The sequence below is a fragment of the Vulpes vulpes genome, chromosome 6 (assembly GCF_048418805.1).
Source record: "Vulpes vulpes isolate BD-2025 chromosome 6, VulVul3, whole genome shotgun sequence".
NCBI classification, from domain to species: domain Eukaryota; kingdom Metazoa; phylum Chordata; class Mammalia; order Carnivora; family Canidae; genus Vulpes; species Vulpes vulpes.
Window position 1 is genome coordinate 110,586,377 of NC_132785.1, and position 12,913 is coordinate 110,599,289.

General features: G+C 46.0%; 1 protein-coding gene across 1 annotated transcript in view; it reads right to left on the reverse strand.

Moving 5' to 3' along the window:
- Positions 1-12,913, reverse strand: part of POMT2 (protein O-mannosyltransferase 2) — a 42,175-nt gene continuing 29,262 nt past the window's right edge. Inside the window, exons 11-21 of the mRNA XM_025996424.2 lie at positions 11,241-11,310; positions 9,548-9,626; positions 8,015-8,166; positions 7,491-7,582; positions 6,349-6,425; positions 3,194-3,265; positions 2,828-2,887; positions 2,633-2,738; positions 1,600-1,740; positions 1,332-1,446; positions 1-497 (exon numbers count right to left, since the gene is read on the reverse strand). Of these exons, the coding sequence (XP_025852209.1) occupies positions 392-497; positions 1,332-1,446; positions 1,600-1,740; positions 2,633-2,738; positions 2,828-2,887; positions 3,194-3,265; positions 6,349-6,425; positions 7,491-7,582; positions 8,015-8,166; positions 9,548-9,626; positions 11,241-11,310 (1,070 nt within the window). The 3' untranslated portion in view covers positions 1-391. The remainder of the gene's footprint in view (positions 498-1,331; positions 1,447-1,599; positions 1,741-2,632; positions 2,739-2,827; positions 2,888-3,193; positions 3,266-6,348; positions 6,426-7,490; positions 7,583-8,014; positions 8,167-9,547; positions 9,627-11,240; positions 11,311-12,913) is intronic.

The following is a 12,913-nucleotide window of genomic DNA, read 5'->3' on the forward strand; positions in this document are numbered from 1 at the left end:
TACGGTAGCCCTGGTCTATTTCTCAGAGTTTTTGACAGTCAGCTGTCCACAGGTATATGGGCAAATGAAGTCTCACACTCCCACACACTCACACCCATTCTCTCTCACATTCATCCTTCCTTAGGTTGCACACTCAGGGAAATGGGCCTGAGAGATGTTGTCCTCTGTTGCCAAGCCATTCCAGTGGTGGAATCTCTGCAGACAGAGCTGTGGGTCTCCCTAGTGTTGGGTTAAATTCCGGGGAGGCTCCCAGAGCTTGGTCCTGGTGGGTAGCAGAATTCCTCGGGCTCCTTGGGCAGCTTTGCCCACAGCTGGGAGGTCCAGATCCTGGCTGCACAGCTGGCTGTCCCCAGAAAGTTCCAGGACTCAGGATGGAGTCCTTGCAGGAGCCTCAAAAGTCCCATGATTCAAGCCACCTTAGTCCTGCCATGGGACTTCCGGGGTCCTGGGCTAGGGGACCGACCATCCCATAAGCCAGAGGGTGGAAGAGGTAGAAACTGTAAGAGAGAATCCAGAGGGAGGCAGTTGGCATCCAGTGCTGGGCAGGGGCAAGGGGCCCCACAGATCTTTGAAATTTCACACCCCCTGCTGGAGCTTATCAGCTCTTCTCCACCTACAAGGCCCACTCTTTCTCGTCACAGTGTCTGAGTTCACCATGTGGGCACACCAGTCTGGGAGCTTGGCAGATGCTATCTTAATGACAATGAAGGAAAGGGCTCTTCCCAGGAGGCCCAGGGGAGAGACCAGTCCCGGGGTCTGGTGGTAGCTGTTTGGCTCAGAGTACTTGTTAAAATGTGCATGTGCCCTCAGGTCACAGACCCACCATTTCCTGTACACACTTTAATGCTGCCTCCCTGGCCCCTAAAGGCCAGTGACTCTCAATAGGGGATCTGTGAGGCTGGCAGGAAGGGGAGGCGGGTAGTGAGGCTTGCCAAACAACACCCTCCTTCTCTGGGTTATTCTGAGCCACACCCCACACCCCTCTCCCCACTCTCTCCATCACCCCACCCCCTCCAGGGCTATGCAGTGGGGAGCCACGGGAACTAAAGAGAGGCAGCCAGTGTGCGAGGGTGGTACAAAAGCTGGGACCCGCTGGCAGTAAGAAAGGATGCACAGTTAATCCCAGGTTTCTCCTTTCCTACTATGCATTTGGGTTACCTGGGGAGCTCTGAAAACTGGCTCAGTTGAATCAGAGCCTCTGGGGATGGGCCCCAGACACCAGTGTGCTTTCAAAGCTCCCCAGGGGATTCTAAAATGCATCAAAGGCACAGAAATCAGAATTGTGGGCCAGGAACAGGGGGGCAGCAATGCCCGGGGTAAAGGATATTCACCTGTAGGCAGTTCCCAGGAGCAGGCTCAGGATTCCCACCATATATACACCCCTGGCCAGGAAAGAAGAGGCCAGACTCCAGGCACAGAGCTGCAGGAGAGTATCCCACAGAATTCCTAGGAGAAAGAAGAAAGAGACCTAGCACTGGCCTAATAGAAGACGACTTCCCAGGATATAACACAAAAGAGCCACCCCAGGTCAGGAAGCAGAGACTCCCCCTCAGTGCTGCTCCCCCACCCTTCTACCTAATCCCGGTAGGCCGCGCTCACCTGTCAACATGCTGGAGAAGAGCATGGCTGGGAAGTAGTGGTGGAAGTAGAGGATCCGGCCCATCAGGAAGAATGGGAAGTAATGGAGCATCCAGCCGAGCAGGAGCTGACCGCCTCCTTGCAGCAGGACCTGGGACAGCCCTGGGCCCCAAGCAGCACAGCTTAGTCAGCAGCCAGGGAGGGGCAGAGACCCCAGGCTCTTGTCCAGCTCTGCCCTTCCTTGCTGTGTGACTAGACTAAGCCATGTCGCCTTACTGAGCCTGCCTTCCCTCGTCTGGATCACGCTAAGCAAGCTGCTAAGCAAGCTTACAGCAGCTGGAAGACATAAGCAGCTGGCCCTCAAGAGCTCTGATCACCACCTGTTGAGAGAGGTCTCAGCACCTGTGCAGGTGCACCAAACAGCAGCAGGAGGCAGTCCAGCCTCTAAAGAAACCAAGATGCTGCACGCCTCACAGCCAGCTGCTCCCACCCCACTGCCATGTCCCACATCTTTGCTGCCGCATAGATTTTTGCAGTGCCAGACGGGGCAAAGGTGAAGTCAGAGAGGAGGATGGAGGGCAGAAAGGGGGTCTAGGGCTGTCGCTGTTCACACAGGAGCTACACAGGGTAAAAAGAGCCTGTGGGAATGTCTCAGGGGCTGTGGTCCCTTCCCCACTGGAGGACAGGGCCATGGAGCAGGGAGGGACAGAGGAGGAAAGGTGGGCAGCTCTCTACAGGACATAGAGGCTAAAAAGTGAGGGCTCTGTAGTCAGACTGCTCGAACCTCAGCTCTAAACTTACTAATATATATACTGGGACAAGTCTCTTCTCTTTGTGCCTTTGCCTCCTAAGTCATAAAATGGGAGTTAAGAATGGTCTATTCTATGGGGGTGCTGGGAGGATGGAGTGTTTAACATAGTCCTGGGCTGTGGTGACTGAGCTTTAAAAAGCAAAGGAGAAGGAAAAAAGTGAGGGATGAAGGCAGAATGGTCCATCGGCAGTGCAGGTTCGGGCCAGCTGCTAGGTCAGGGGAGGGAGAGCCCAAGGGACTAACCTTCAACCTCCGCAGGCAGGTGGGTCCCTCTTTGCACAGCTACAGCAATGACGCTGCCCAAGAGGAGGTAGAGGGCAATGCTCAACAGATTCAGCCACCAAATCACCTGCATGGGAAGGAGAACGGGTGGGTGAGAGGAGAGCCCCCTAAGGGTCCAGGCTAAGGGCCCACGCAGGGAGTGTGCAGGGCACTCACCGGGTTGCCGAGCAGATACACGCGGAAGTCTGTATCATTGATCCCTGAGAAGCGCAGGCCCTGCAGGGCAAAGGACACCCTGCTGATCCAGGGCCCAGTGTATCCCAGCCATGGGTGCTTCGGCAGGGAGGAAGACCAATTACCTTCCACAGATAGGGGGCCTGGGCAGAAGGCTCAGAAAGTGCCGATTCTATGTGAGCTCTCTGGGAAGGCCGGGTTGAAATCAGGACAGAGAACAGAGCCCTGTCTCTGGCCATCTCATGCCAGGCAAGGCCTTGCCCAGTCACCCCACCTTACCCCCACCAAGTCTCAATGGTCTCTTTTTTGGCCCTGTTTCCAGGGAGCAGCTCCAGCCTCAAGCCCTACCTGATAGTTGATAGGCCAGTGCCAGGGTTTGGACGTGAACTCATTGTCCTTGGGTTTGAGGCCATTGTTCCCCTGCAGGAAAACGGCAGAAAAGCAGCTAGTCAAGGCAGAGATCTAGAGGGGTGCCAGAAATGTGGAGTATGTATATTTTCACATATAGCCAGCTGTCAGGAGAAATCTCCATGTCTCTTGCAGAGAAGAATCTGGTGCTTGTTCTCAGTCACTGATCACCTGCTTACAACTGCCTACTTCTTCCAACACACAACCTTCCACTGCCACCACAGACAGTCCATTCAGACCCACTATGCTTGAGAGAAAGAAGAATGACATACACTCATCTTCCAGACCTAGGAGAAGGTTTCAAGAGGACTAGTGGGAGATACAAAATCAGGATGACTTGTGCCCTCTGACTTGTGGTCGAAAGCCAGTTTCAGACACAAAACCAGACACTCTGATGAGCTCCTGGACTTGGAAAAAGTTACTTTAGTCTAGTGTTTCTCAGCTTTTTTTTTTTTTTTCATTCTTGTTCTTCTTGGGACTTCTTAGACATTTTTTCCTAAATGCGTCCCATGACATTTTAACACCACAGCTATATTGTAAATGTGTTTACATACTGGATGACTACGGATGCCTCATACATTATAAAGTTAAGAGTTTTTTGCCCTCCAAGAATCTATTTTACCCCCTGGGGGTGATATTATCCCCATTCAGAATGCACACTTTAGCCTGAAGGACCCAGACTCAGCCCATTTAATCCAGTAACCAAGACTGTCCAACAATCTGCCTCTCTATGCCAAAATCAGGGATTTTCAAAAATCAGAAGGAAAAGATCAGGACCCTGGATACTAAGCTCCAAGACTGGTGTCATCCTGATTATCAGAACACATTGAGAAGGCACTTCCCAAGAACAGGTGCTATGAGTTGGGTCAGGGCTTCTCTAATGAAGGGCCTCAGAATGAAGAATGAATCATCCTGGGCCCCAGAGGAACTGCTAAGGAAAATCAATTCCTTCAAACCAGTGTAGTTCAGTCCCGGGCTCAGGGATTCCAGCCAGAGTTATAATCAACCAGAGGCATCTTGTTGATTGCATTAATCTCAGAAATCCAGCGCCTTTACTAATCCAAGAAATGCAAGGAAGGAAAAGTATATACCCATTACAAGCCTATGCATTTATACATAATTCTCTATGCTTAAAATCTAAAGTGGGCTCGTTCCAGCTGACCTCAGGAGACAAGGCAGCCTTTTCTGCACAGAATTCAGACCCTCCATTCAGTGGGCAGAAGAGCCCTCTCCCATGCAGTTTCTGTCTGGACTATTTTGATCACTCTTCCCACCCTGACTCTATATTGATTGAATAAGAAAGTTCCCTGATGCACTTTTACTCTTTGGCTCTACCTCTTAGATAATGAAAGAAAAAAAACGAGACTATTTAGACTTAAGTCTTAAAATTCTACCCAAGACACAGAATGATATTTTGACTGACAGGCACGAATTCAAATAGCTATGTCATCAGGCCACAGTGACAGTTACAAGCAGGGAGTCAGAGAAGAAGTGACCTGGAGATCACTTAATGTCAAGTCATCACCTCTAAATGTGCAGAAAGGATATAAAATTTGAATTTTTAAAATCTAATCTGGTGAAATAAGTCAACTATATTTACTGAGTACTGCTTACATAATCACTTCCAGGAAAGTCCACTTGACAGCAACTCAGCAGGGGAAAATAACCACTACACCTCCCTGTGACACTGTGGGTGGAGTGATAATCACACACCTCCCTGTGACACTGTAGGTGGAGTGATAATCACACATACCTGGCTAGAGATACAGGGATTCTTAAACATCGTTCCTGCAGGACATTAGCTTTCCATAAACCAGAGGAAAAGCAAAGGGTTTCTCTACTGAACAGGGGAGACATTAAGCTAGTGGTAGAACTTTCTCAATTTAAAAATCTCTCTCGGGCAGCCCCAGGGGCTCAGCGGTTTAGTGATGCCTTCAGTTCAGGGCGTGATCCTGGAGACCCGGGATCAAGTTTCACATCAGGCTTCCTGCATGGAGCCTGCTTCTCCCTCTGCCTGTGTCTCTGCCTCTCTCTCTCTCTATGTCTCTCATGAATAAATAAATAAAATCTTAAAATAAAAAAAAATCTCTCTCAATTATTTTTTACACCTTTGAGGCTAGGACTGCTGTGAGATACTAATGATGGAGAGTACAAACAATGAGTCTTACAAAAACTGCAAAAGACTCAACCATGCTCCTGTCTAGGAACATGAGTGGGCACTTTCTGCTATAGACAAACAACATGCTCAGATCAGCTATTCATCTTAATTCATTCTAGTTTCATATAATGGAATGAACTATCAATTTCTCAAGATCTTCAACCAAGAGCACTCTGGTTTTAAGGGACTCTGCCATTTGAACAGATTTGAGAATCACTTAGAAGCAGAAGAGTGTAGGGGCACCTGGGTGGCTCAGCCAGTTAAGTGTCTGCCCTTGGCTCAGGTCATTGATCCTGGGGTCCTGGGATCCAGCCCCACATCAGGCTCCCTGCTCAGCGGAGAGAGTCTGTTTCTCCCTCTGCCTCCCTCCACTTATGTTCTCTTTCTTGCTCACACACTCTCTCTCTCAAAAAAATAAATAAAATCTTAAAAAAAAAAAAAGACAAAGCGGAAGAGGTAACCAGCACTGACTCTGAAAGCCTGCCAGCCTGGCTTTGAAGCCTGGATCCACCTCTTTCATTTAGTTCTGTGACCCTGGGCAAATTCTTTAACCTCTCTGTGCCTTGATTCCCTCATCTCGAAAGTAGGGACAATAGTCTCCGTAGAATAGTGATAACTATGGAATAATAGTAAGGTACAAAAAAAAAATAGTACAGTACAGTGCTTAGAGGCATCTGACACATAAGAGCTACATTAGTGTGCATTAGTATCTGCTGTCATCACCATCATTACCATCGTCATTGTCATCATCATCACCACGACCATTCTGTGATAAAGGAAATGTCTTTGAAGACCCAGTAATCCAGGAGTGAAGGCCCTTTCAAAGTCCTCCACCAGGGGACAGTGGATCTATACCATGGCTATTGATCTATGATGCAAATTTGTGGATGGCCAAGAGCTCATGGAGAAGCCTTCAAATAAGAGGGGGCCACAGTACCCGGATCATCACCATGTGGGATTCCAGCAAGATTTCAGGAAAAGTGGGCTGTAGCACATCCAAGCTGATGTTTGGCACTAGACAAAGAAACGACAGAGAAGAAAACCTCAGTGACATGCACATTCTCACAGCTGTCCATAGTACCAAGACTGCACCTGGGAGTCCGAGTATAGATTTCCTGATGCACTGGCTTACAAGTAGAGAAAAGTGCTGAGGAGACAGAAGAAAGCCTGGTCCAATCCTCGATTATCCCTTCAGTTTGTGTAAATCACTTATCAGGCATTTGGAGAGATAGAAAGGCAGCAGGAGATGAACCCTGTCAGTGCTGCCACTGCTCTTGGCACCATCATCCTTCAGTATGGAACAGGGTCAAATGCTGCTCTCCCTGCTAGGCTGGTCTGTGAGGACAGGGACCAAGTCCACCTCATTCACCAGTGTTCCCTGGGGCCCCGAGGCTTCCCACTGGACCCACTAAAGAGTGGTTTAATTAATTAATTAGCTGGTTGGTTAAATTAGGTAGCAAGAAGAATAAGCTGGGAAGCACGGAGAAAGGAAATGAAGCAGTAGCTGGAAAGGGGTGGTTGAGGAGGACAAATGGTGAATCTAAAGACTACAGAGTTGAAGATGACACTGATGTAGAGAAGTCAAATCGGAGCCTGGGAGTATAGATGTGGGGCTCAGATCAAGGGCCAGGGCTTTCTGTAAAAGTGTGGGCTGGTTGTGGGGAGGGGAGAGCCCTACACAGGGGTGTAAAGGGAGAGCACTAGCCTGCTCTAAGCCTTGAGGGTGGGAGGCGTCCATGGAGCATGGTACAGAAAAGCCCAGAAGGAGATGAGACAGAGCAACAGGCACCACAGGCAGCAGGGAAAAGTGTCAAATCCAGCCAGAGGCAAGGGAAATGAGATTAGCTCTGGCCCACAGCAAGGTCACTGGTCACTTCAGGGGTAGTTTAAGGAGGATGGGAAGTTTACATGGATGGGAAGGAAAAGGAGCCACCTATTGAGACACACTTAGGAAGACTCGAGGTTCAAAAACGACAGGAAATGGCAACAATGAGATAAAGTGGCAACAGAATCTATGAAAGTTGATTTTTCTAAGATAAGAGTTACTTGTAAATGTTTCCAGGAAGTAATCTCACTCACATTTGGGATTGATATGGTCCTCCACATTCCAGATAGAGTTGAGGGTTTCCTTCAGGTATGGGGTACAAGTAACTTCCAACTGTTCCCAGCCCCTGTGAAAAGCCGTCACAGAGGTCTCAGAAGATGTGAAACTCACCAGAGACTTGCACTGTCGGATCTCTTAAAATTCATAGAACACAGAGGCCATGCTTTTTTCAACTTTACTCTTTTATATTCCATAACCATCCTAGGAAGAGTCTAGCAAAGAGTATTCTTATTTTAGAAAGGCCCAGAGTATTTAGAAGGTCCAGCCCAGATGAACAACTATTCTGCTCAACTATCAGAACCCATAAAATACCAAAGAACTCTGGAGTTCTATGCTCTATAACACACCTGATGCTTTTTCTCACTTCATCTGCCACTAAAAATATGAAAACATGAGGTGTACACTGACAACTGGGAAATAGAAGCTTCTGGTATACTCCTTGTAGTATGAAAGGAAAAGAGTGAGCCTCAATTGGGACACTGAAACCCCAGACACTCACCACTTGGGCAGGACCTTTCCCGAGGAGCCCAGGACACAACCTGTGACCAGATGGATAAGGCGAATTCGGCTTCTCAGCACCTTGATCCGGTTTCCAAATTTTCTGTTTATAACCTCAATCCGCCAGAAATCATTTGAGTCTCCTGTCCCGTTCTGCCACGTAAATCAAGGAAAAAATACAAAGAAAATAAGAGGACTTTAGAGAAGATCTATGGAGAGAGGGAGATGGCCACCCTTTCAGATGCCACCATGTTACTAAACGGGCCTCAACAGATGAGGTGGGAAAGGGAACAAGAGGGCAACAGAAACATCCCAAGTGATGGACATTCCCCTAGAGCTCACTATCACAACCAAGAAAAGTACTGTAACTCCTGCAGCCTGCAGTCCAATTTTTTACTTCATAGGACTTTAAATTCTAAACGTATGTGGGTTTTTTTGTGGTTTTGTGTGTGTGTGTGTGTGTGTGTGTGTGTGTTTTGTTGTTTTTTAAAGATTTTATTTATTTACTAGTGAGAGACACGGGGGGGAGGGGGGGGAGGGCAGAGACATAGGCAGAGGGAGAAGCAGGCTCCATGCAGGGAACCTGATGTGGGACTCCATCCCATGATTCAGGATCACGCCCTGGGCTAAAGGCAGACGCTCAACCACTGAGCCACCCAGGCGTCCCTAAACGTATGTTTTTGCTCTGAAACCAAACTCAAGACATTACCCTGAGGCAAAAGAAATAGACTTTGGCCATTTGTACCCATTACTTGGCCATGTGGACACTCACTCACCTAAGCCAGAAAGGTCTGGCTTGGAGATTGTATTTTGAAAATTAACACACTTGTGTCTAATTCTCCTCAAAAGATGCCCACAAGGAAAAGATGAGCTGTCGCTCTAGTACTGTGGGATGAGCAAACAGAAGGAAGGCTGGGAAGTCCACCTTAAGGAGCCCAGTAGCTTTACTGATGCACCAAAACCCCTGCAAGGGAATGTAAGATAGTCCAAAGTCTAGCTGCCCACTAGTTGTTTTGTTTCCAAATGACTCCCCAAGCCAGAAGTACTCCTAGAGTTTCTTCTATTAACTGCATCATCCCAGGGTAGTAGAAAATCTTAAAGCAATGTGGCTAACCTCCCCCTGCAGAATAGGGAAGTAATCCTTAAAAACAGCCAATAAGGATTTGGGATCTGGCAAAGAATAAACTTACATATTCAGCTATGATCATTTTGCGGGTCCATGGCTTCGATGTCCAATGTGATTTAAAAAGGGACCCAAATAGTATTCATATGTGACATTTATTGAGTGTCAGAACATAAAAATGGCATGGTTATTATGGGAGGAGAGAGATGGAAACAAATAGACTCATAGGTTGCTTTTCCTACAGCAAGTCTAGCAAAGAAGTTCCCAGTGTTACTAGAGTCCCAGTCTCCATGCAACCCATCATCCTTAGGAACATTCCAGAATTCCAAGGAAGATGTTTTCTGTCACATGGCTCTGAACCAGGCCCCACAATATTTTTACAACCTGCTCACTCTCCAGTTGCTCACTTACTATGCCATAGCCAGTGACCTGATAGTGCTTCCGGGTCAGGGGGGCCTCATGATAGTGACTGTGCAGGTTCCGAGAAGTCCTAGAAGTTAAAAGAGAGAAAGAAACACCATTATCCTGGAGAAAAGAGACGTGCAACATCTCCTCTTTTACTGAGGATGTTCAGAGTAATCTGTTAGTAATCTGTTAGAATCTGAACTATGAAATCAAATGTATCAGGATTATCTTGCCTATTTACTCACAAAAAATATCCAGAGAGTCAGAGGATTGGCCAAAGCAGCAGGGACAGATGGGAGGAGTCCTGGACTATGCCAAGAAAGGGGTTAACTTCAGGAGTCGGGGATGACTTACCACATTTGGTGGCTTTGAAGCACTTAGCTTGCCTGACTCATGAGGCAGCTTTGGGGATAAGAAATTAAGACTTATAATCTACACATGTCTGAGCCATGTAAGCCTCCTCCCTCCTGTTTAACTCTTTCTGCCCTCATTACCAGTCTTACAAAGTGGAGATGTATGGGGGAAGGGGGGATTCTTTTGGCTTTTATTTACTTTGTGCGTTTTATAACAGTTCTTACTTTTACCCACAATAAGAAGTAAGTGTTCAATATAAAAATTCTGGGAATTTCCAAAAATAGAAATGTCCTGATTTTTTTAAAAAAAAAACTATACTTGAGGATTCTAGTATACAAAATTTTTGCAAGGCTGCTTCTGACATCTATCATTCCTGTTTGCCCTTGCACATGGTGCCCTATTTCCTTGTATGCTTAGTTACTTTTATATGTATTATTCACTGTCACTGAAAAACTACTTGAGGGAATGAATAGCAATGTCTTTCCCAAAGAGGATTTACATTTGCTTTTAGCCAGGCACCTAGGAGATATTACCAAGCTAGGATTATGTTCATTTAAATTCATGGCCTTAAGATTTTGAGACCATTCAGATGAAATTAATTTGGGCCACAAATCCATGTGAGGATCAACTGGTAGTTACAACTTTTCAGGAACCAGAGATACCCCCTCCTCATACCGCTCCCCCTGATCAAGCCCTTTGGGGTTTCAGGTTTGGGGGAAGGATCACTTAATAAATTTACCACTTTGGGCATGCCTAGAGCTTTGAATTCACAACTCTTTCCCTCAAGGGGCAGTCAAAACCAAAGACTGAAACTCAAGATTGTGGGATCAAAGCAGAAGTCGCTGCAGCATCCTACTCATTTCTCTGGATTCACACACACACACCCCACCCCCGCTCCTTCACTTAGATTTTGGCCTAGTAACTCTCTACTGTCTTGTTAGCTCTTTGATGCTTTAGATGTTCTAATATTATTCCAGAATTATTTGTTATTTTTAGTAAAAACATCACTTAAATACACCAGCTTGCCATAATCTCAGAAACAGATTTTTATATCTTCCTAAAGGCAGCTGCTTGAGAAGCTTTGGGTAACTCAAAAAATTTTTTTCCTCTAGAGAAAGGAAAACTGAGCAGTACCTTCAAAGTTCAAAGCCGCCCAAAGCCAAAATAGACAAAACTGACTTATCTCACCAGACTTCATAAAATGGATCTCCTATTCTAGCACAGCAGCCTTGTTCCATTTATTAAAGCCTCATTCAAATCTGACTTTTGTTTATTTCCAGCTTAGAAGAACTCCCTACCTTTGGCACCCATACCCTCACTCATCCCAGACAGCAAATTTACTTACTCTTTGTGTTCTAGCCGAACGATGTCTCCATGTCGTACAAACTCCACTGGGATTGAAGGATCCAAGGGATCTGCCAAAAAGAAACAAGCATTGATATCTAAAATTATTCACTCATTAGGCAGGTATGAATTGAGGGCCTACGAGAAAAGAGTTATAATATAATATTGTAGGCACTACAGGTACATACAGAGTGCTGGGCAAACAAAGAGAAAGGCCCCTCATTGTCTCAGAGAAGGGTGTCTCAGAGATATGCCTGAAAAGACTCTTTAAGGAGGGGAGAGTTTTGTCAGGTCAACAAATGGGGCACAGTTGTATGAAAGAACAAAACACATTCGATTGATGGCAAATGATTTCATATGAGTGGGTGGGGCAGGACAGACCGTGGGAATTGATGAAGGTATGAACAAGTAGGGCCAGACAGTGTATGCCAACCTAGGAAATGTGGTCTTTATCTGACAGGTACAGGAGCCTCCACAGGAGGGTTAAGTCAGGAAGTCAAAGAATAAGATTTTCCTTTTAGTAGTAAAAACACAGTCTTCCAAAAATTAAGTCCATGTAAATGACCACATGCCCAGCTGTCCTCAGAGTCCAATGTTAAACCCTGCAAATTCTGGTCAGTCATTATCTTGTCTCTGGCAACAAACCTGCTAGGTGTGAGGCAAAGAAAATGATGAAGTGACAAAGAAAGGGACCACATCATCTAGAAACCAAGTTGATCAGGTCTGGCAAGGCAATAACAATGGAAAAGGAGATGGCAGCAAATCAGCAATACAAAAGGATCTTTGCAAACTTCTCCCAAACAGTGAGACACTAACACTCTGTGGTCAGGAAAGAGAAATGAGCCAGAACAAATCACTAGCTCTTAAGAGAATCAGAGAACTCAAGTGTAGAAATGACCATTCCTATGTGGACTTTAAGATCTTTGAAGATTAGTCAGCAAGGTGACAAATCAAATGAAGTTTCATTTCACATGGATGTGGCAGAAAGGGGCGTTTGTAGCCATCAAGAACACAAAGACCTAAATAAATAAAATCACAAATCAGAGAGAAGTAGCAATCAACTGCATAAATACAATCAACCATAAGAGAATCTTATGAAAAACTATATGTCAATAAATTGGACAACCTAGAAAAATGGATAAATTTCTAGAAATATATAAACTACCAAAAGAACACAAAGCCTTTATAGTCTATATGGCTCCCATTTTCCAAAGTGCTTGTAGCACTCTTCCTTCAGACAGAGCCTCAGTTCCTTGGGGGGAAATGCAACCACCCTAACCTAGAAGCCACATTGAATAACAGATCAAAGGTGTTCAAAGATTTGGTCCATGCCTATATAACTTTAGAGGTAAGTCTTGTCTCATAACTCCTCACTATGACAGGCCATTATGTTTGTTCTGTTGGATAAAATAATCAATACTGGTATCATAAAGGTATAGAAACAGACTCTGACCAATGGTGTCCTAACATATATTACTGAGGATTAGGAGGCAAAGACAGTGGTTGTGTACATTTCTAGTCTCAAGACCATAACAACAAGAAGTGGGGAAAGAAACAAAAAAGGTGAATTTAGATGAATAGCTACCCACTGCCATGCAAAGGCTCAGGAGCAGCTGATTCAAGATAGGCTGAGAACCAGGTGGGGTTTACTGAATGCCTATGACACAGGACAAT